The sequence below is a fragment of the Spermophilus citellus genome (assembly GCF_964194105.1).
Source record: "Spermophilus citellus genome assembly, chromosome: 1".
In the NCBI taxonomy this organism is placed as follows: Eukaryota; Metazoa; Chordata; class Mammalia; order Rodentia; family Sciuridae; genus Spermophilus; species Spermophilus citellus.
In genome coordinates this window covers 268,906,311-268,931,105 of record NC_138182.1, presented here as the reverse complement: position 1 = coordinate 268,931,105, position 24,795 = coordinate 268,906,311, and the positions used below count along the sequence as shown (strand labels likewise).

Below are 24,795 nucleotides of genomic sequence, written 5' to 3'. Positions count from 1 at the left end.
TTAAGATTTGTTTCTCTAATTTGCCTCCTAATTGCTATCTCCCTGTTTCTCTGCCTGTCATCTTCACTCTGGCAGGAACAGCCATCTCCCATCAGCTTACTACACAAGCTTAATCACAGACAGTAGGTTTGGGTATAAGTTGTTAAGCAGAAATTAATTGAAAGTGCTAATGTACCCAAGTGTAAAATTTCTTGTATATGGCTAACAAACATGCAAAGTTGTATCTGTTGGTAATCCATGTGGTGGACATGAATTGGCAGCACTCACCTTTAGTGAGCTGGAGCACGTAAGCCTTAGGCTTTGGGGAGGGACACATGCACCAATAACCTGAGGGACTGATACGTGAGCAGGCAGTGACACCCCCCTCTCCCCCCCACCCGCTTTCCTCCCAGGACACAACACACTGTCTCAGGGAACCCAGCCTGTGCCTTCTCCACCGCCAGTTGCAAAATCTGCTGAAATGGGCTGTGGATTGAACAAGTTAGGGAAGTGCTACGAGGAATTGCCTGGGAATATTTATTCAACTTTGAAGAGGCCTCAGGTAGAAAACAAGGTGGATGTGGCCTATGAGTACTGCCTCCTGTAGTTCATAACTCTGAATATTGTGGAGCTCCCATGGTCCTCAGCAGTGAGGCTGGCCTCCTTGAGGGACCTGCCAGCCCAGCTCCTGGAGCTGTACCAGCAGGGGTTCTCCCTGGCCACCCTGCACCCCTTTGGGCAGCCCATTCACAGGTAGGAAAAGATGCCCCTCCAGCACACATTTAGGGCCAATCTCGGTCAAGAAAACTGACAGATCTCAGAAGATTCATCTTCACAATTAAGGTTACATCTTCAAATTAGATTGCTGTTCCTCCTTAGACCATCTGACAGATAAAATATCATCCCAGAGTTTATTATGAAGGTCCAGGAGGCTGCAAGTCGGGGCCTGGAGTTTGCTGTATCATTCCTCAGTATCACTCCCCTGTGAACTCAGCAGGCAGCAGCCCTCTTGCACCCACTGCCAATGGTGCAACAGATGCCAGAGTGGTGATAAAGGTATGTGGAAACCATGCATCACTGAGGATGAGAAGCCAGGGGCTGCAGACGTGTGTGTTGCTCCCACAGGGGTGGATGGGAACCCAGAGCCCAGCCCAGGCCACACAGGGGAGCTGCCTTTCACCAAGGAGCCCAGCTTATCCTCTGGAGAGGGTGGAGGATTTTCCCCATAGGGGATGAGCCCAACAGTGGATGGACACACATACAAGGCTCCTCTCTAGGAAAATGGAGATTTGCCCTTTCAACAAACTGAAGAGCTATCAGAAGTGCTGGCAATACTATCCCATCAGTATTCTTTTCTGTGGTCTCCAAGAATGGCCAGATAGCGAGGAGTTTGGATGCCAACTGGTTGGAGCACATAAGTGACCACTTCCAGAAAGGAGTCCTGGTGAATTTACTCTTCCACCTTGGAATGGTGGATGATTCCTTATACAGCTTGACTGATGTAGTATTCATCTTTGAAGCTGTTTGTACAGAAGTTAGCAAAAGCAGACAGGGCTATGATGCTATTGTTGTTAAACAATGGATGGCCCTGGAAGGCATGGAGATTCAGACTGACTGCATGACTCTGCTGAACTCATGGGCATCCTAAGGCTGGCAGCTCACCTGTGTGCTACCAACTCACATTGTCAAGTCTACCAGGAAAGGGAGCGTATCCACCAAGCCGACTGTCTTACTTCAGAGACCGTATCTACTTCAGAAAATGAAGAAGGAATTAAAGTTTCAGTGGCAATTCTCCTAAAAAGAAATGCACAGCTGAGGAAACCCAAAGGTAAACATGGTGTCAGAGACAAATGACTAGCAGAAGAAAATTAGAGTTTAGAAGACCAGTTCTCCAAAGACAGAGATGTGGGAAATTGTGTGCTGGGTAGGCAGCAGGAAGATGGGGTCTCCAAGGAGGTTAACATCCCCATGCAAGAGGTCAGGGAAGAAGAGATGGCCCCTGCCAGCTATCTGGGTGGGGTCCTGTGGAGTATGAGGCTGTGCAGAATGGTCCTGTCAGCTTTGCCAGGGGGCCAGTGGCCCTCAGCACTCCAGTCCTGGAGAGGATGCTGGGAATGGGGGTGCAGAGGAAGTTGTTGGAAAGCCTGCTCCAGCAGAAGAAAACTGAGTCTCGGCAGTTTGCAATAAAGCTAGTTGAACTGCCAAACCCTAGGCATCTTGCCAGCAGCTGGTTTGCCCTAGTGTTGTGTGCTACCCTTTGGCTTGGCTTGACCTTTCCTTGTGAACTCACCAGCCTCTCCCAGGACCCGTCTCTGACAGTGTTGGTTTCTGCACATCTGATTGGAAGGCAGCGGAATGACCCTGTGTTATAATGCTGGGTGAGGTTACTTCCTTTAGACGCCAGGGTTGGAGGCCCAGCCCTAGCTCCACCACTCTTCCTCAGGGATGGTCTGGACCATCCAGTGCCTAGGACAATCCCACAGGACCACCAGGGCACATTGGGGTCAAATCCATGGATCCCTGGGTCCAACCAAAGTTGCTGTTCCCTTCCCACCCTGCCAGGGCAGCGTCCATCCCCTGCTGCTTTGCACAGCAGCTGCCTAGTGACTTTTAACCACCCCCTGGAGCCCTGTGGGTTCTCTTCTCCAGCTAGACCTTGCTGCTCTGGCAAAGAAAGTGACATCATTGGGAAGGGGAGGTGCTCAGCCTCCTGGCTTTTCTCAAAACAGTCCTAGGTGCTGGGAATTCGGAAATAAAGAGGTAATTCTTTGTGCACCTATTCTTGAAGAACGTTTAAAAGTGTTCTGTGTTAGTATTAATGTAAAAAAAAAAAATTTTTTAAGGTTTTGTATTCAACACATCCTATGAATACATGTCAGTTCAGGGCATCCTGCCTGGTTGGGTGCCCTCATTATGTGCTATTTTAATCAGTGTATAATTGGCCCAGTTGTTACCCAGGTATGCTGGGTCTCATGTTTATACTGTTCAGAAAGAATTGTTAAGGCTTTGAGTAGACACATCTGGCAGACCTTGGAGATGGAATGCCAACTGTCTTGACTGAAACAACAGCCTATCTCTTCTCTTTCTTGTTTAGTTACTTATAGCAATAAATCATCTGGTAGTAAAAAGATACCATATTTGACAAATTATGTAATTAGAATTATGAACATTAATAAGAGCCTACAGGAAGTGCTACAACACAGACCCAAACATAATCAGTTCATTTGCATTTGTATTTTGGAGTTTATTTAAAATGCCAAATATTCCCCTTGTGTCTTTTCTAGAATAAAGTAGGGGATCAAATACTAAGTAACTGGTGAATATATGGAGAATTTAAAATGGGTAGAGAGAGAACTAAAAATAATCTCTTTGAAACAAATGAACAAGGTTTGAGGTATGACATAAAACAGATAATTTCTTGAGAGTCATCATGTAATCCTGAGGATCTGGGGTTGTAGCTCAGTGGTACAGCGCTTGCCTAGCAAGTGTGAGGCATTTGGTTCAATCCTCAGCACCACATAAAAATTAAGGTATTGTGTCCATCTACAACTAATTTTTTTAATCTTAAAATAAACACTGAGGTACAAAAAAAGGAGTGTCAAGTGCATGTATTAATCTGGGCTATAATTTGGAATTTTTGAGATATTAAAAAATGTTATTTATATGAGATATTAGGGATAATAGTTACTGTGTAATTTCTGTTTTAGAGAGTATCATCATGGACATAATTTTCTGATAAAGCAACCTGGAAAAGTCAAATGTATTTCAAAATCAAGTCATACCCATAAAGGGAAAACACTTGAACCATCTCAAGATTCACATTGGCGATGTGGTAAGACTTAAAGCTTTTTTAATTTTGTGTACTTTGGACCTATTTTTCCTTCTTGTTTCCACAGTTGTGTTTTCATCAGTAAAAGCTATAAATCTTAGTAACAAAGAATGCTGATATCAACAGAATGCAAGGGATAGATAAAGACTTAGCTGTACCAGGATTTTGTTCTGTTGCTTTGAAATGGGAAGGCCCTATAAATCTTTCTTAACTAGTGGCCTTTTCATAATGTAATTTGAACAGTCAGTGGATTAGAGGTAGTTTATTTGGGAGTCTTTTATTTGTATTTCTGACTAAAGTAGACATTTGTTCAACTCAAGCTTTGGTAGTTATAGAATGGCCATGTCTTAGAAGAGGAATGAAAAGAAGCTCACATTGAAATAGTATATTTTTACCTTTGGGCATCCTTTCCCATATTTGAAGATATACCTGTTATTCATTGCTAACCTTTCCTTAGTTAATTTTACCATATTTGAATTGGGTTTTGATTCCTAAAGTAAAACATACTTATTTGTAGAATGATTACATATTAAAAGGATATGCTGATAGTTAACATATGGTACAAATGTATACAACTGAAAATGTTTAATAACTAAATTATATTCCAGATTCTTTTTATGCTCTAATTACAACCCTGTGACATAGGTACTATTATGTTCCCATTTTAAAGATGAGAAAACCAAGGTAGATGATGCTTAAATAACAAGCTAGGAAGTAGTAGAGCCAGTATTTAATCCCAAACTGGGTCTAGGGTTTATGCACTTAGAAACTACATCTCTATATGCTGCCTCCTCTCAGAAAATTGAAATACCACAAATTCTAATCCTTTTGATAAAAATCTTTGGTTAACTCCTGCTTTTTTTTGGAGGAGGGTAAGTTGGGATTAAAACGGGGGTGCTTTGCTACTGAGCTACATCCCTACCCCCTTTTTATTTTGAGACAAGGTCTCATTAAGTTGCTGAGGCAGGCCTCAAATTTGTGATCCTCTTGCCTCAGCCTCTTGAGTGAGTTGAATTAAAGGTATGTTCCACTGTGCCTGGTATCTCTTGCTTTTGATTGAATTATAGTAAGAAAACACACTGTTCGTTTTAAACTAAAATTTCAAGATAGAAAATACTGTCCCTCTGTTTTTTAATTTTATTTCATACCAGGGAACAAATTTAAAAATTCTTTTTCTTTTAATCTTTTATTGATTTTATTTTTTTTAAATATACAACAGCAGTGGAATGCATTACAATTCTTATTACACATATATAAAAGTTCCTATAATGAAGCAGTAATAGTTACGCAATATACCAGAACCTCTGGACACTATGAAGGCAGTTCTAAGAACTCAGTTTACAAATATGAGTGGCTACTTAGGAAAATCAGAAAGATCATAAATAACCGAGTGGTATATCTTAAGGTTCGTGAAAAAGAACAAGCCAAAACAATAGAAAGAAGGAAATAATTAAGATCAAAGTAAAAATCAGTGAAATTAACAATAAAAACATTCAAAGGATCAGTGAAATGGAGAGTTGGTTCTTTGAAGAGATAAACAAGATTGATAAGCCCTTAGCCAAAATAACCAAAAAAAAAAAAAAAAAAAAGAGAGAGAGAAGACCCAAATTAATAAAATTAGAAATTAAAAAGTAGAAATCACCAGAAATCACAGGTATCCAAAGATCACTAAGGGAATACTTTGAAAACTTATCCTCCAATAAATTGAAAGACTTAGAAGATATGAATACATTTCTACACACGAGACCTGCCAAAATTGAATCAAGAGAACATAGAAAATCTAAACCAACCATTAACTAGCAATGTGATAGAAGCAGTAATAAAAAGCCTTTCAACAAAGAAAAACCCAGGACCAGATGTATTCTCAGCTGAATTCTACCAGACAATTAAATGAAAACTAACATCAAGGGCTGGGTTATGGCTCAACGGTAGAGCGCTCGCCTAGCACGTGTGAGCGAAGCCCTGGGTTCGATCCTCAGCACCACATAAAAATAAATAAATAAAATGAAGGTGTTGTGTCCAGCTACAACTAAAAAATAAATATTAAAAAAAAACTAACATCAAGATGATGAAAAGACCTCCCATATTCATGGATAGGCAGTGCTTCTCAAATTATTCCATGAAATAGAAAGGGATGGAACAGTTCCAAATTCATTATATGAAGCCAGTGTCAAACTTATACTCAAACCAATAAGAACACATCAAGGAAAGGAAACTATAAACTGGTATTCCTGATGAACATAGATGCAAAAATCTTTTTAAAAAAATATTTGTTTAGTTGTTGATGGACCTTTATTTTATTCATTTATTTATATATGGTGCTGAGAATTGAACCCAGTGCCTCACACATTTGAGGCAAGCACTCTACCACTGAGCCAGAGCCACAGCCCCTAGATGCATAAATCTTAATAAAATGTTAGCAGATTGTATTCAACATTGCCAAGTTGGTTCCTTTCCAGGGATGTGTTAGGTCCGTGGCAGCGACTTGGTGGCCACTTAGTGGCAACTTAGAACAAAGCAGCCCTCACCGCCCGGGAGTGATTTAAAAGGGCCGCTGAACAGGCTTTATTGAGATATCATTCCCGGGCGGAACTCGATCAGACCCACAGAGGGGACAGGAGGAGGGTCTGAGGAGAAACAGCATGGAAGCTCGACCGGACTGGACTTTTATGGGGCTTACAGCAGAAAAGGAAGGGCTTGGGACAGGAAAAGGTGTTCTTAGAGTCCCTTGCTGCCTTGGAGTTGGTCAGGGGAGTTGGCTGAACTCCAGGATTGGCCAGGGGGTCCTGCTGATTGACAGGTGTTAGTCAGGAGATCTGGCTGATTGACAGGCGTTTCCTCCGGCATCTGATTGATGTTCTTTTCTGGTGAGGGCTGCTTTGTTCTAAGTTGCCACTAAGTCGCCACCAAGTCACTGCCACCGACCTAACAGTAAGCATGGTTTAACATACACAAATCAATAAATGTAATTCATCACAAAATAGAATTAAGGACAAAAATCACTTAGTTATCTCAGTAGATGCAGAGGAAGCTTTTGACAAAATTCAGCATGCATTCACGATAAAAACACTGACGAAAGTGGAGACAGAAGGAATCTACTTCAATATCGCCAAGGCTATATATAACAAGTCGAAAGCCAACATCAGAGTGAATGGGGAAAAACTAAAAGCATTTCCTTTAAAATCCAGAACAAGACAAGGATGTGTGGTTGTCTACTCCCACCACTCTTATTTAATATAGTAGTAGAAGTTCTAGCCAGAGCAGTAGGCAAGAGAAGGAAATAAGGGATAAAAATAGGAAAGGAAGAAGTCAAATTATCACTGTTTGTACATGATATGATTGTGTATTTAGAAGTTCCAAAAAGCCCCATTAGTAGACTATTAGAGTTAATAAACAAATTTAGTAAAGTAGCAGATTAGGAAATCAGCATATAAAAATCAATAGCTTTCCCCCATCATTATGTACAACTATAAGACTCCAATAAAAAATGTGAAAAGACCCAAAAATCATTAGATTTTCATTATACCGATAATTAATCTGCTGAGAAAGAAATCAGGAAAATAATACCATTCAAAAAAGAAAAAGAAAAAAATACTGAAGAATAAATCTCCTTTCACAAGGAGGTGAAAGGTCTGGGCAATAAAAACTATAGAAACATTGAAGAATGAAAATGAGGAAGACAAAAAATGATGAAAAGACCTCCCATATTCATGGATAGGCAGAATTAACATTGTTAAAATGGCTATACTACCAAAAACAATGTACAGATTCAGTATAATCCGCATCAAAATACCAATGACCTTCTTCACACAAAAATCAATCACAAAAATTCTTGAAGAAACATAAGATCAACATTCCAACATGTAGGCACAGGCAATGACTTTCTCAATAGGATTCCTAAAGGAAATAATACCAAGAGTTAATAAGTGGGAAGACATCAAATTAAAAAGCCTCTGCATATCAAAGGAAACAAGAATGTGAAGAGAGAACCCACAGGATGGGAGAAAAATCTTTGCTAGCTATTCTTTTGACACAGGATTAATATCCACAATATGTAAAGAACTCAAAGAAGTTCACACACACACACACACACACACACACACACACACGCCAATTAATAAATGAGCAAATGAATGAAACAGACATTTCTTTTTTAAATATTTATTTTATAGTTGTAGTTGGACACAGTACATTCATTTTATTTATTTATTTTTATGTGGTGCTGAGGATTGAACCCAGGGCCTGGCATGAGCTAGTCGAACGCTCTACCACTGAGCCACAACCTCAGTCCTGAAACAGACACTTCTTTTTTTTTTTTTTTAATACATCCCAGCCTTTATTTATCATTATTATTTTTTTTATCTGTCATTGATTTTATTTTTTTAAATACACGACAGCAGTGGAATGTTTTCTATAGTTACTATGATTTTTTAATATCTGAGGGAAGTTTTGGAATACATGGAAATGTGTCTTCCTCTCATATCTGCCCCATGAAAATTCTTCATTATTACCTTGCACTTTTTTTTTTTTGATGGTGCTGGGGATCTAACCCAGGGCCTGTGCATGCAAGACAAGCGCTCTGCCAACTGAGCTATATCCTCAGCTCCCACCTTGCACTCTTGACTGTGTAGTGTGGCCTCAGCCAATTTTTGGTCCACCTGCTCTTGCTGAATATACCAGGTGAGGTGAGCTGCTACAAGCTCAGAGATATGTATAGACCCTTCCTGGCCTCAGGCCCTCTTCCAAGTATTCCTGACTCCTTTCCTTATATAATCTATGTTCATTTTCCAGCCACCTGCTATGCTTTTGAACTCACATTCCTTATTTGAAATTCTCCCTTATACTTTCACACTCATAGTGTCTCACTTCTGTGTCTTAAAAGCATCCTTACTCTTGTTTAGTTCTTCCAATCTGATATATTGTTTAAATTCTGCATTATTATTTCTGAATTGAAGCTAATATTTAACTTGCATGTTTGCTGTGAAGATTAGTGGTAAATGGTGGCTAAAATAGTTATTTTTCTGTCTCTGAATCCTTAATAACATGTTTATGCCCCTCTGGAAGAGGTACAATAAGTCTTATGCTATAGTTTCTTATAAAATGTTGTGAACCATGCTAGAGTATAGTAACACTCTCTTCCTCCTCTTTGTACTACCCCTTACATGGAACAAATGAAATACTTGGATAATTGGCTAAATGAAAAATGGCTATTTAGCTTTGATTGACCTAAAAATAGCTAAATGTAATAAATTATGTTCAAAGATATTAATTGAGGGTACCATAGCATTTATACAATGTCAACAGTACTACCATGTGTCCAGCTATTATCCCAGCTTAACTGTCACTTCAATGAAGTTCTAGGTTTTAGAATCAAGACCTAGATTCATTTCCCAGTTCTGCTGCCTATTTTGTATCCTCAGATGTTCTCTTTGAAATCTACCTCATTTAACCAGGTGTCATGGTGCACACCAGTTGTAGTCTCAGCAATTTGGGAGGCTGAGGCAGGAGGATCAAAATTTTGAGGCCATTTTCACCAACTTGACATAGCAACTTAGTGAGACCCTGTCTTAAAATAAAAAATGAAAAGAGCTGAGGATATGGCTCAGTGGTAAAGCTCTCCTGGGTTCAATCTCTAGTAACATGAAAAAAAAATTGTTTTCAAACCTATGTCATTTGATGCCATGTTGTATGCCTGTAGTTCCAGTGTGTGGGAGACTGGGGCAGGAGGATCACTTGAGTCTGGGAGTTCAAGGCCAACCCCATCTATGAATGAATGAATGAATGAATGAATGAATGAAAGAAACCTACTTGAGAGTCATTGAGGATTATAAGTAATGTTTGGCAAATGGTTACTATTAATCTTTGAGTTTAAGAAACCTTAATTATTCTCTTGCTAAATTTTAACTTGACACTTATTTAAATATTTATTTTTTAGTTGCGGTTAGACACAATACCTTTGTTTTATTTATTTATTTTTATGTTGTGCTGGGGATTGAACCCAGGACCTTGCACTTGCTAGGCAAGCACTCTACCACTGTGCCACAACCCCAGCCCCTTAACTTGACATTTTATCTGAGTGTTTACTGCTAGTAGGCTATTGTGCTCTTGGATTTTCCAGTTGCTAGAGATGTCATTGAAACACATTTGCCATTTGAAAAATGATCATAGTTGTGCTCTTGGATATCAAGTCCCAGAGTTTAGTTTCCCCTCTTCCTTTGTCTTACTTTTTAAAAAAATAACTCTCATTCATATATACATATATATGCACATATATATGTATATATGGTTTTTTTTAGTTGTAGATAGACACAATAACTTTATTTATTTATTTTTATGTGGTACTGAGGATCGAATCCAGTGCCTCACACATACTAGGCAGGTGTCTACCACTGAGCCACAACCCCAACGCTTGACATACCTTTACTTTGCTTTCTTGGTTCAGATCAACCAATATTTTTTTTTAACATTTTTTTTCTTTAGAGAGAGAGAGGGAGAGAGAGAGAGAATTTTAATATTTATATTTTAGTTTTCGGCGGACACAACATCGTTGTTTATATGTGGTGCTGAGGATCGAACCCGGCCGTACGCATGCCGGGCCGCACGCTACTGCTTGAGCCACATCCCCAGCTCCTGGATCAACCAATATTGATTGGGCACCTACTCTAAGCAAGGCTTGTTGAACAGAATCAGAACTTCCAGAAGGTTTCTATCCTCAAAGAACTTAAGACTATGATGTGTGAAAAATCATATTCTTATTAAACTACAAAAATTGTGTCTGATTTTATAGGAGCTGCCAATTTCCCCATAGAGAAAAGAGCTGGTGGAGCCAAAGAGGCACTAAGAAAGGCTGTGCAGTCTCCAGTTACCTTCCCAACAGGTAAGGAATAAAGAATAGAACGTTCTTAAATTTAATAGTAAATTTTAAATAATCACAAATCAGACTTAGAAATTTCAAATGTAGATTTCAGGTTGAAGGGTGTAGTTACAGGAGGATGTGTTTCAGAGATAAGGCTTTGGAAAGTTTATTTGTATGAAATCCTGATTCACTGTTGACTTGGTAACCATGGACAAGAGTTGCAATTCCATTTATACAAGTCTCACTTTTCTCACCTACAAAATACAGGCTCTAATGTACATAAGAACTGTGGTAGATAGGCAGGGTACTGCTATCCCAGTCCTACAGCTGAGCACAATGAGGCATAGAGAAGTCCAGGGACCTTCAGATCTCCTTAGGACAATAAAAGTAGTAGTAGTTAACAGTTTTCAAAGCCAGCTTCAGCAAAGGTGAGGCACTTAGCAACTCAGTGAGACCCTGTCTCCAAATAAAATACAAAATTGTGATGTGGGGTATGTGGCTCTAGTGGTTGAGTGCCCATAAATTAAAAAAAAAAAAAAAAGAGTGCTTACTCTGCCAATTTGTTAACACCTTATGTACATAATCTCACTTAATCCCCACACTCATCTAATGAGGTCTGTAGTTATCCACATTTAAAGAAAAGAACTGCCTTTTTCTCTGCGATACCTCTTCATTGCAGATCTTCCAGTTTACTACATTTCTCTTCAGCTATTTCCAATCTGATGTTCAACTCATTCATCAAGTTCTTAATGTGAATGGCTGTATTTTCTCAATGTTCTATTTGATTCTTTTCCCATTATTTCCACATGAATGCATTAAAATCTAAGCTTTTTAGTTATGAGGATCACTTTGAATCCTAGTAGCCTAATTTCCTGTGCTTTTAATTTTATAATCCCAGGCTAGATGTTTTTTTCTTTCAGTTTCTTATTTTAATCTTTTATAGAATATTTTCTAGTTTAGAGTACTCCGTAATCTTTTTGGGTGTGTGTGCTAGGGATTGAACCCAGGGCCTTGTACATGCGAGCAAGCACTCTACTAACTGAGCTACATCCCCAGCCCATTGGTAATTTTTAAATTATTTTCTAAGCAACTATCTAACAATGTTTAGTACATCAGATAAAATGTCCCCAATGTTGTCCTTAAAAGCAGTGGAAATTATATGTAAATTTGTGTGTATGTGTGTGTGTGTGTGTGTGTGTGTGTGTGTTTTACTAGGGATTGAATCTAGTACCAGTAAGGTACATCTTCAACATTTCTTATTTTTTAAAAATTTGAGACAGGATCTAAGTTGCCAAGACTGGCCTCAAACTTGTGATCATGTTGCCTCAGCCTCCCAGGTATCTGGGATTACAGGAGTGTGCAACTGTGCCCTGTTTATATTGTATTTTTATGAAAGCTTCAGAGATGAGGTATTTGTGCATGAGCTATTTGATCATTGTCCAGCGGTAGCCTACCTCTGAGAGAAAAAAAAATGAGTATAACTCTGGGTTTCTGGCTTGAGTGCTGACTAGACTGTGACCCACTAATTGACACAAGTACGGCAAAAGAAACAAGATTTTTAGTTTGTTTGTGCTTTGCAATGCTGGAGACTGAACTCAGTACCTTGTGTGTCTGAGGCAAGTGTCCGACTATGCTACATTCCCAGATCCTGATAGGATCTCACTAAGTTGTCTTGCTGGCCTTGAATTTGCAATACTCCTGCTCGGCCATCTAAATAGCTTTGATTACAGATATATGCCACTAGGGAGTAAGATTTTATTTTTAGGAGTGGAAGAAGTAATGGGTTTAGGTTTATCATTCGGTTTTAGATTTTTCAGGTATTGTTTGGCAATTTGTTCAAAGAAAGTGAGTGTCGTTTCCCACTCTCCATTAGAGAAAGAATGTATTTGCTGGCCTGATTTCCACTATTGGGTTTCTTCACCTTGGAAAGCTTTTACTGACACATATAGACCAAAAGTGAAGGAACAGAAGAAGACACTCTATGCAAATGGTAACAAAAGAGAGAAAGGGTAACTATATGTAGATCAAATTACATTTCTCTTTAAGTCAGAAACTTTCACAAAAAACGAAGGTCATTACTTAACGATAAAGGACTCATCAAGAAGACATAACAGTTATAAATATATATGCATATAACATTGGAGAACCCAGATACATTAAGCCAATACTAATGCATATCAGCAGAAATTGATAGCACTTTAGATAAAGTGGACCAAATACATACAGAACCTTCCATTCAACAACAGCAGAATACACATTCTTCTCTAGTGTACATGGAACATTCTCCAAGATACATGGACTATATTGTAGGCCACAAAACAAGTCTTGACAAATTAAAATCAAGAGTTTCATTTTTGTTTTGTTTTGATTTTTAGTGGGGGAAGTGCTGGGATTTGAACCCAGGGCTTTGTACGCGCTGAGCAATTGCTCTTCCATTGAGACATCCTTAACTCATAGCATGTTTTATTTTTTTAAATACACGACAGCGGAATGCATTACAATTCTTATTACACATATAGAGTAAAATTTTTCATATCTTTGTATATAAAGTATGTTCACGCCAATTTATATTTTTATACATGTACTTTTTTTTGCATTACAGTTCTTATTACACATGTATACCATAATTTTTCATATCTCTGTTTGTATGTAAAGTAGGTTGACACACAATTCGTGTCTTCATATGCCGCAGTCTTGGCTGGGCACAGAATCACGAGCCACTCAAGCAGGAACAAAACTTTATTTTGAAAAGGCCGCCAATACTCTGTAGGCGCTGGCAAGCCAAACCCGGTCCTCCCACGCGGGGCTCCACGGGAACCGCGCGTCCCCTGAACCGGGGGTCCCCCCCCCCACCTCCCCCGGAATTCCCTCCTACTATCCTTCCCCAACCAATGGGAACTCTCCATGAGTCCCGTAACATGAATCCGGTAGCAGGCCAAGGTGAACAGCGGGAGTCCGATTTCCATATGAATGTAAATCTTAACATAATCATCTCAGTGGCTAGCTGGCGTCACTTTACAACCAAAGGTGCCATACATCGTATATTTGCTTGTGGCTCTTAGCATTCATACATGTACTTTGGATAATGATGTCCATCACATTCCACCATCCTTGATAATCCCCTACCCTCTCCCTTTCCCTCTCACCCCTCATCCCTAACTAGAATTCATCTAATCCTCTCATGCTCCCCCTTCCTACCCCACTATGAGTCAGCCTCCTCATATGGAGAAAACATTCGGCATTTGTTTTTTGGGGATTGGCTAACTTCTCTTAGCATTATCTTCTCCAACGCCATCCATTTACCTGAAAATGCCATGATTTTATTCTCTTTTATTGCTGAGTAAAATTCCATTGTGTATATATGCCACATTATTTTTACCCATTCATCCACTGAAGGGCATCTAGGTTGGCTCCAAGGTTTAGCTATTGTGAATTGTGCTGCAATAAATCTTGATGTGGCTGTGTCCCTGTAGTATGCTGTTTTTAAGTCCTTTGGGTATACACCAAGGAGAGAGATAGCTGGGTCAAATGGTGGTGGTTCCATTCCCAGATTTCCAAGGAATCTCCATACTGCTTTCCATATTGGCTGCACCAATTTGCAGTCCCACCCCACATCCTCACCAACAGTTGTTGTTGTTTGTCTTCATAATAGCTGCCAGTCCGACTGGAGTGAGATGATATCTTTGAGTAGTTTTGATTTGCATTTCTCTGATTGCTAGACATGATGAACATTTTTTCATATATTTGTTGATTGATTGTATATCATCTTCTGAGAAGCGTCAGTTCAGGTCCTTGGCCCATTTGTTGATTGGGTTATTTGGTTTATTTTTGGTGCTTAGCTTTTTGAGTTCTTTATATACCCTAGTGATTAGTGCTCTATGTGATGTGTGAGGGGTAAAAATTTGCTCCCAAGATGTAGGCTCTGTATTCACCTCACAGATTGTTTCTTTTGCTGATAGAAAACTTTTTAGTTTGATTTCATCCCACTTATTGATTCTTGATTTTAATTCTTGCGCTATAGGAGTCCTATTAAGGAAGTTGGGGCATAATCCTACATGATGAAGATTAGGGCCTACTTTTTCTTCTATTAGATGCAGATTCCTAGGTCCTTGATCCATTTTGAGTTAAGTTTTGTGCATGGTGAGAGATAGGGATTTAATTTCATTTTGTTACATATGGATTTTCAGTTTTCCCAGCACCATTTGTTGAAGAGGCTATCTTTTCTCCAGTTCATGTTTTTGGCACCTTTGTCTAATATAAGATAATTGTAGTTTTATGGGTTAGTCTCTGTGTCCTCTATTCTGTACCATTGGTCTACCAGTCTGTTTTGGTGCCAATACCATGCTGTTTTTGTTACTATTGCTCTGTAGTATAGTATAAGGTCTGGTGTAATGATGCCACCTGCTTCACTCTTCCTGCTAAGGATTGCTTTAGCTATTCTGGGTCTCTTATTTTTCCAGATGAATTTCATGATTGCTTTTTTTAAATTTCTATGAGGAATATCATTGGAATTTTGATTGGAATTGCATTAAATTTATATAGTGCTTTTGGAGGTATGGTAATTTTGATAATATTAATTCTGCCTATCCAAGAGCAAGGTAGATCTTTCCATCTTCTAAGGTCTTCTTTGATTTCTCTCTTTAGGGTTCTGTAGTTTTCATCGTATAGATCTTTCACCTCTTTCGTTAAGTTTATTCCCAAGTATTTTTTTTTTTTTTTGCGGTTATTGTGAATGGGGTAGTTTTCCTCATTTCCTTCTCAGAGGATTTGTCTTTACCACACTAGAATGAAACTGAATATCAAAAATAGGAAGAATTTTGGAAAATTCACAAATATGTAGAAATTAAAATGCTCCTGAATAACTATGGATCAAAGAAGAAAATAAAAGAAAAATTAATAGTATCTTCAAAAGAAAATGGAAACACAACATACTAAAATCTATAGGATGCAGCAAAAGCAGTTCTAATGGAAAATTTTATTGCAATAAATGCCTACATTAAAAAATATGAAAGATCCCAATTAATTAACCTAACATTACACCTCAAGGAGTGAGAAAAAGAGAAACAAACTCAAGTTTAGCAGAACAAAGGAAATAATAAATATCAGAATAGAAATAGAGAATAAAAAAATAACATGGGAAAATAATAAAACTAAGCTGGTTTTTGAAAAAATAGAGTTGATAGACTTTTAGCTGGACTAAGAAAAGACTCAAATATGTAAGGTAAGGAACAAAACTGGAAACGTGACACCTCAAATAAAAAGGGTCATGAAAGACTTGTGAACAATTTTACAGCAATAAATTTGATAACAGAGGAAAGTGGATAAATTTCTAGAAAAATGCAACCTATCAAAGTTGAGTCAGGGCCAGGCACAGTGGTGCGCACACCTGTATTCCCAGCAGCTCTGGAGTCTGATACAGGAGGATCAAAGTTTCAAAGTCAGCTTCAGTAAAAGCCAGATGCTAAACAACTCAGTGAGACCCTGTCTCTAAATAAAATACAAAATAGGGCTGGGGATGTGGCTTAGCTGTCAAGTGCTCGTTGAGTTCAATCCCTGGTACAAAAAAACAAAAATTGAGTCAGGAAGAAATAAATAGGAAGCCTGAAATAACCAATAACAAGCCAAAAGATAGAAGTAGTAATTTGAAACACAGAAAATTTCTAACACAGAAAAATCTAGAACTAGATGGCATTACAGTTGAATTCTGTCAAACTTTCAAAGAAGAATTAATATTAATACATAATAAACTCTTCCAAGAATAGATCTAGAGAAAATACTTCCTGACACATTTGTGAAGCCAGCATCCTAAGCCAGCATCCTTTGTCAGCCTAAGCCAGACAAAGGAAGTACAAGGGAACTACAGGCCAATATCACTCATAAACATTCATGCAACATTTGTCAATAAAATATTAGCAAATAAAATTCAACAATACACCAAAAAAATTATACATCTCTATCAAGATGGATTTATCCCTGCATGCAAGGCTATTTTAGCATACACAGATCAAGTAGTGTGATATATCATATTAACAGATTGAAAGATGTGATCATATCAGCTGACACAGGAAAAACATTTGAAAAATTCAACATCTTTTTTTGATAAAAACTTGTTTACATTCTAGGAATACAAGAAAACATCCTCAATTTAATGAAGGCTATTATAAAAATCCCTCACAGTTAGATTAGCATGATTGATTTGTGGAGAAACTGAAAGCTTTTCCTCCAAGATCTGGTAAAAGTAAGAACATGCTCTCTCTTTTTTTTTCTTCTAATATTTATTTTTTCAGTTATCGGCGGACACAACATCTTTTGTTGGTATGTGGTGCTGAGGATCGAACCCGGGCCGCACGCATGCCAGGCGAGCGCGCTACCGCTTGAGCCACATCCCCAGCCCCAAGAACATGCCTTCAACTCTTCTATTTAAGACAACTCTTGCTAATAAGGCATCCAAATCAGAAAGGAAGAAGTATACATAATTCCATATGTAGAAAACCTCTAAGACTCCACTAAATAAAAACTTGGGTCTAACAAATGAACTGAGTAGTTTTAGGATATAAAATCAGCATACAGAAATTCATTGCATCCCTATATACAAACAATGACTAGCCAAAAAATGAATCAAGGAAACAGTTTCAGGGGCTGAGGATATAGCTCAGTGGTAGTGCCTGCCATGCAATAATGAGGCCCTAGGTTGGATCCCCAGGACCACAAATAAAATAAAAGTTTGCTTTCGATAGCATTAAAAAAACTCTTAAAGAATGAATCTAACCAAGGAGATGAAAGACCTGTACACTGAAAACTGTTAAATACCGATGAAAGAAATTATAAAAGATACCCAAAAAAGTCTAGATATTTCAGGCTTATAGATTAAACAATGTTGTAAAAATGTCCATAGTACCTAACACAAGATATAGATTCAATACAGTCCCTATCAAAAGCAATATCTAGATTCAATGCAAATCCCTATCAGAAATGAAAATACAATTGTAAAATTTGTATGGAACTACAAAAAGTAGCCAAAAGCAATTCTGGGCAAAAACCAAAATGGGAAGCCTCACATTCCTGATTTAAAAATAGAATACATTGTGGGCTGAGTGTGTAGCTTGGGTACAGAACACTTGCTGAGCATGTATGAAGGCCTGGGTTCAATCCTCAGCACCACAAAATAAATAAAATTATATTAGAAAACTATAGTAACCAAAACAGAATGGTAGTGACATAAAAACAGACACACAGACCAGTGAAGCAGAAGAGAAAATTCATAAATACATCCAAACATATATGGCAGACTAATTTTCAACAAGGGAACCAGAGAGATACAATGTGGAAAGGATGGTCTCTTCGGGAAATAATACTTGGAAAACAAGATTTCCACACTCAAAAGAAATCGGACCCTGTGTTAGTCCTTTCTTTCTACCACTGTGAAAATATTTGAGATACTCAACTTATAAGAAGGAAAATTTTATTTTGGCTTACGGTTCAGAGATTTCATTTCACAGTTGTTTGTCCCCGTTGCTTTGGGCCTATTCTGAGGCAGTCATTCATGGCCGAAGCACCTGGGGTGGGGGGAAGCTGTATGCCTCATGGAAACTAGGAGTGAAAGAGAAGAAGGGACCAGGTCCCCATTTCTCCATGATGCTTCCAATGACCGGACTTCCTTGCTTTCTCCTTTTAGGCCCCATCACCTAAGACTCCACTGCCTCCTACTGGTGCCACAGGGTCAGGAGCCAGCCTACAGTAGGTGGGCCTTCTGGGGACAGTAAAGACTCAAAACTGTGTCCTTCCATCCCTGGCCCCAGAGGCTCATGTCCACCTCACAATGCAAAATGCACGCACTTTATCTTGCTAGAGTCCCCAAATTCTGAATAGCTCCAGCATTTTTCAGAAGTCTAAGTCCAAGCCACATGTGGTGGGTGGTACGTACCTGTGATTCCAGCACTTGGGTGTCTGAGGTGGGGGGATTTTTGAGCTCAGGAGTTTGAGACAAGCCTGGCTAACACAGCAGGACCCTTTCTCAAAAAGAAAAAAAAAACAAAACCTAAGTTAAAATGCATTTTAAAAGTCCAAGTCCATAGTTTTGTGAGATTTTAAGGCAAACTGAGCTGAGAAATCCCATAAAAATAAAAAGCAGAAGAAGGAAAAAAGAAAAAAAAAAGTAAATGTAGTATATATACACAATGGAGTTTTATTTAGCCATAAGGAAGGATGAAATTGTGTCATTTGCAGGAGGATTGATGAAACTTGAAAACATTATGTTCAATAAAAAGTCAAACTCAGAAAGTCAAGGGTCATGTTTTCTTTCATATGTGAAAGAGGAAAAAGTAAAAAAGATGATAGTGGGATCTCATGAAAATCAAAGGTAGATCAGTACAAGAAAGGGGAAATTCTGGGGAATGATGTTAGCCAAATTATAATGTTATATCATGTGCAGGTATGAACATATAATAACAAAGCTCACCATTATTTTTAATTGTATTGCACCAATAAAAATATGGAAAAAGTTTAAAAACATAAAAAGCAAGTTATATATTTCCAAAATACAATGGAATGGGGTAAACATTTCCTTTATTTTTTTGTTGTTGTTCATTTTTTTCTTTTTTTATTTATATATAACAGCGAAATGCATTACAATTCTTATTACATATATAGAGCACAATTTTTCATATCTCTGGTTGTATACATGGTATATTCACACCAATTCATGTTTTCATACATGTACTTTGGATAATAATGATCATCACATTCCACCATCATTAATTACCCCATGTTCCCTCTTTTCCCTTCCCACCCCTCTGCCCTATCTAGAGTTCGTCTATTTCTCCCATGATCCCTCTCCCTATCCCACTATGAATCGTCCTCCTTATATCAAAGAAAATATTCAGCATTTGGCTTTTTGGGATTGGCTAACTTCACTTAGCATTATCTTCTCCAACTCCATCCATTTGCCTGCAAATGCCATGATTTTATTCTCTTTTATTGCTGAGTAAAATTCCATTGTGTATATATGCCAGTTTTTTTAAAAAAAATCCATTCATCCATCGAAGGGCATCTAGGTTGGTTCCACAATTTAGCTATTGTGAATTGTGCTGCTATAAAGGCTGTGTCCCTGTAGTATGCCTAGAAGACCCTAAAAATTCCACCAAAAAACTTCTAGAATTAATAAATGAATTCAGCAAAGTAGCAGGATTTAAAACCAACACCCATAAATCAAAAGCATTTCTGTATATCAGTGACAAATCCTCAGAAAAGGAAATGAGGAAAACTACCCCATTTTCAATAGCCTCAAAAAAAAAAAAAAAAACTTGGGAATCAACTTAATGAAAGAGGTGAAAGATCTATATGATGAAAATTGTAGAACTCTAAAGAAAGAAGTCAAAGAAGACCTTAGAAGATAGAAAGATCTACCTTGCTCTTGGATAGGCAGAATTAATATTATGACCATACTTCCAAAAGCACTATACAGATTTAATGCAGTTCTGATCAAAATTCCAATGACATTCCTCATGTGAGTAGAAAAAGGAATCATGAAATTCATCTGGAAAAATAAGAGACCCAGAATAGCTAAAGCAATTCTTAGCAGAAAGAGTGAAGCAGGTGGCATCGCTATACCAGATCTTAAACTATCCTACAGAGCGATAGTAACAAAAACAGCATGGTATTGGCACCAAAACAGGCTGGTAGACCAATGGTACAGAATAGAAGACACAGAGACTAACCCACAAAACTACAATTATATTAGACAAGGTGCCAAAAACATGCACTGGAGAAAAAAATAGCATCTTCAACAAATGGTGCTGGGAAAAATGGAAATCCATATGCAACAAAATGAAATTAAACCCCTATCTCTCACCCTGCACAAAACTCAACTCAAAATGGATCAAGGACTTAAGAATACAATCAGAGACCCTACATCTAATAGAAGAAAAAGTAGGCCCTAATCTTCATCATGTGGGATTATGCCCCAACTTCCTTAATAAGACTCCTTTGGCACAAGAATTAAAATCAAGAATCAGGGCTGGGGCTGTGGCTCAAGCGGTAGCGTGCCCGTCTGGCATGCGTGCGGCCCGGGTTCGATCCTCAGCACCACATACAAACAAAGATGTTGTGTCCACTGATAAATGAAAAATAAATATTAAAAAAAATCAAGAATCAATAAATGGGATGAAATCAAGCTAAAAAGTTTCTTCTCAGCAAAAGAAACAATCTGTGAGGTGAATACAGAGCCTACATCCTGGGAGCAGATTTTTACCCTTCACACATCAGATAGAGCAGTAATCACTAGGTTATATAAAGAACTCAAAAAAGCTAAGCACCAAAAAACCAAATAACCCAATCAACAAATGGGTCAAGGACCTGAACAGACACTTCTCAGAAGATGATATAAAATCAATCAACAAACACATGAAAAAATTTTGTTCATCATCACTAGCAATTAGAGACATACAAATCAAAATCACTCCAGTCAGAATGGCAGCTATTATGAAGACAAACAACAGTAAGTATTGGCGAGGATGTAGGGAAAAAGGCACACTCATACACTGCTGGTGGGACTGCAAATTGGTGCAACCAATATGGAAAGCAGTATGGAGATTCCTTGGAAAATAGGGAATGGAACCACCATTCGACCCAGCTATCCCTCTCCTTGGTCTATATTCAAAGGACTTAAAAAAAGCACACTACAGGAACATTTCCATTCTTGATGAGAGAATAGTAAAATAATAAGGAAGACTCAGAGCAAAGCAAAACAAACCCATCAGGGCAAATATTAAATCTTAAAGCTCCATGTCTGACATACAGGGCACACAATGGCATGAAGTAAGTTGCAAATGCGTATCGCTGGTTGCAGCCCACTGTCTCGGACTTGCTGTGCTCCCTGCCTGCATCTTCCCTTGCAAGGCATTTTATGTTTCTCACAACACAACTTCCTGGGGTCCCATTGCAGCTCTGGCTTCACAGTAACAGCTTCATTATTCATCAGTCTGTCAGAGGCTACTTGCAGGGACTCAACCTGCCACATGCTGTCTGTCCTCAATTTTGAGACAAGGTCTCACTAAGTTGTCAAGTTGACCTCAAACTTGCAATCCTCCTGCCTCAACCTCCCAGTTAACTGGGCATTCTGGCAGGAGGCACTGCACTGGCTTTGAAGTGAGTTTACTTTTACACTATTAAGCCTGTGATATTATGATATGCAGTGTGATGTGTGGGGTCTGATGGGAGAGGTCCTGCCAATTCCTGAGGAGCCCACAAAGCATTTTCCTGTTATCTTGGTGCAAAATGCTCTTGGTTCTTTTTAGGTGTGCTAATCTCCATGCCCTCCTTGGCTGCAACTGTAAACATGTTGCTTTTCTCACCAACCTGCAAGTTTTTCATCTCTTTGTTGTTTGCTTCCAGTTCTCACTATCAATCTGGCTAAAAGTAGCCATCAAAACCCAAGCTGCTGCCTAAAGGATTTGCTACCTTGAAAATTCCTCAGCCATCAGCCTCCTTAAGTTCAGCCTCACATCAGATCTTAGGGTGGGGACAAAAGGAACTGAAATTCTTTATGATGTAACATTGGTGGCACCCAGTTCAGTTTCCAAGAGTCCTCATACCCATCTGAAACCTTGTGAGTCTAAACTTTACTGTCCACTTTCCTCTCAGCATTCTAGACCCACCAGAGCCACCCATTAAGCTCTGCTTACAGCATTCTAGGCATTCTCTGACCTCCTCCTCCAAACTTTTCCAAACTCTTCCCATGAACCAATTCTGAACCACATCATCAGTTATAGTCCAGTGGTGGCCCTACTTTTCAGTACCAATATTCCATGTTAGCTTTTTGTCATTGTGACAAAATATGCATAAAGAAAAAAGGGCTGTTTTTGGCTCATGGATTCAGAAGTCTCCATCCACCTTTGCTTGGTCCCACTGCCTCTGTGTGGGGAGTGTACTCTGTCACAGTGGGAGCTTATGGCAGAGGAAGCTGCGTACCTCAGGACGGGGCCAGGGTCACAGTGCCACCTGGCAGAGATGCCCTCAAATTAACTTCCTCCCACTAGGCTGTACTTCCTAAGGTTCTGACACCTCCCTCTTGTATCATGAGGTGAGGACTAGGCCTTCAGCACCAGTCCTGGGGGACATTCAAGATCCAAACTATAGCACACCCTTCTCTTACACCATCCATGACTCAAAGTGGATCAAAGACTTAAGTAAAAAACCTAAAATCATAAATTCATAGAAGAAAATGGAAAAGTTGACATTGGCCTTGAGTATTACACCAAAAAACCTCCACACAGCAAAGAAACCGTCAACAAAGTGAAAAGGCAACCTACAGTTTTGGGGGAAAATATTTGCAAACAAACCATATATCAGGGAATTAATATCCAAGATTTATAAAGAACTCACACAACTCAATAGTAAGGAAACATATAATCAGATTTTTTTTAAAACAGTACTTGAGATTGAACCCAGCTTCTCTTGCATGCTAGGCAAATGCTCTACCACTAAGCCATATCTTCAGGCCATGAAAACATAATCTGAAGAAATGGGCAAAGGACTTGATTATACATTTCTCCAAATATGATATAAAAATGGCCAACAGGAACATGAAAAGGTGCTCAATCATCGAGGAAATGCAAATCAAAACACTATGAGCCGGGTGCAGTGGTACACATCTGTAATTCCAGCAGTTTGGGAGATTGAGGCAGGAGGATCCCAAATTTGAGGCCAATCGGGGCAACTTAGCAAGACCCTGTCACAAAATTAAGAAATAAAAATTAAAAATGTTGGAGATGTAGCTCAGTGGTAGAGCACCCCTGGGTTCAATCATAGTATAACAAAAGAATATACATATGAATATTTTAAAATACTTATAAGCATGTGAAACTGATACTTTTAATAGTTTTTTTAAAAAAAACAGAGGCGCTATATTTATATGGTACATAGTCCTTTTTGAGGGTGTTTCTGCTTTGTCTTAGGGTAATTTTGAACCCAGTGATGTTTAGAGTAGACAAGGTCTTCCTTTTTCTATCATTCTCTCAATGGCAAACATATCAGGGGACTTCAAACTGGATCAAAACTAGGAGTTTTTAGAATAAGTATTATTTACTCCAAGTTTTTGGAACCCTTGTATGCTGTAGGTAGAAATGTAGGTTGGTGCAATCATTATGGAATCAATATAGAATTTTCTAAAGAAATTGAAAATAGAGCTGCCCAATGACCAAGTATTAAATCAGTACCCCGTAAAGATTTTACACTCCCAACATTCATTGCAGCATTATGCATAATAGCCAAGATCCGGAAACAACCTAGGTGTTCATCAAGAAATGAATGCATCTACTCTTATCTAAGGTAGATAAAATTCAAGACCCTCAATGAATGCATGAAGTTGTAGATAGAACCAAATCTTATACATACTCTTTTTTTTCATATACATACATACATATGATAAAGCTTAATGCCTTTTCCATCTTAATCAGGTGCTTCTCATTTACTGTGACTGTACACTTTGCAGTTTGTGGTGTGACAGCTAAACCAGCAAATTTTTCTTTTTCCTTTCTCACAATTTCATAGAAGATTCATTCTTACTCTATATATTATCAACATCAGCATATGGGGTTTTTAAAATTCCCTTTTTATGTCAAGAACTTGACCTTTTCACTTAAAGGAAGCACTTGACTATTTTAATAATCCAAATTGCCATCATCATCATTGTTGCACTTTAGGATCATTATTAAGTAAAATGAAGAGCTTCTTGAACACAAGCACTACAATACTATGACAGGCAATCTGACAAGAAGATTGCTGAGTAACTATTTGGTGGTTAGCATATACAGCATGGATACAGTGGACAAAGGGATGATTCATGTCCCAAGCAGGATGGAACAAGACGACACAAGATTTCATCATGCTATGAAGAAGAGCACACAGTTTAAAACTTGTGTACTAGAATTTTTCATTTAATATTTTAAGACCATAGTTGACTGAGGGTAGCTGAAACTATAGAACAAAAAACTGCAGATAAGGAGGGATTGCTATATATACACATGATGGAATATTATCAGCCTTAAAAGAAGAAGAGATCCTGCCATTTTCCACATGGATGGACCTGGAGGACATGCTAAGTGAGATAGGCCAGACACAGAAAGAAAATCAT

At 38.5% G+C, this 24,795-nt stretch overlaps 1 protein-coding gene and 1 pseudogene across 2 annotated transcripts in view; both read left to right on the top strand.

The window, feature by feature from the left end:
• CPLANE1 (ciliogenesis and planar polarity effector complex subunit 1) overlaps positions 1-24,795 on the top strand; it is a 132,936-nt gene that overhangs the window by 103,838 nt on the left and 4,303 nt on the right. Inside the window, exons 52-53 of the mRNA XM_081301656.1 lie at positions 3,687-3,811; positions 10,596-10,685. Coding sequence (XP_081157782.1) covers positions 3,687-3,811; positions 10,596-10,685 — 215 coding nt within the window. The remainder of the gene's footprint in view (positions 1-3,686; positions 3,812-10,595; positions 10,686-24,795) is intronic.
• On the top strand, positions 413-2,146 carry LOC308653158 (raftlin-like; annotated as a pseudogene). Its single transcript has one exon. The product of its transcript is annotated as a raftlin-like (transcript).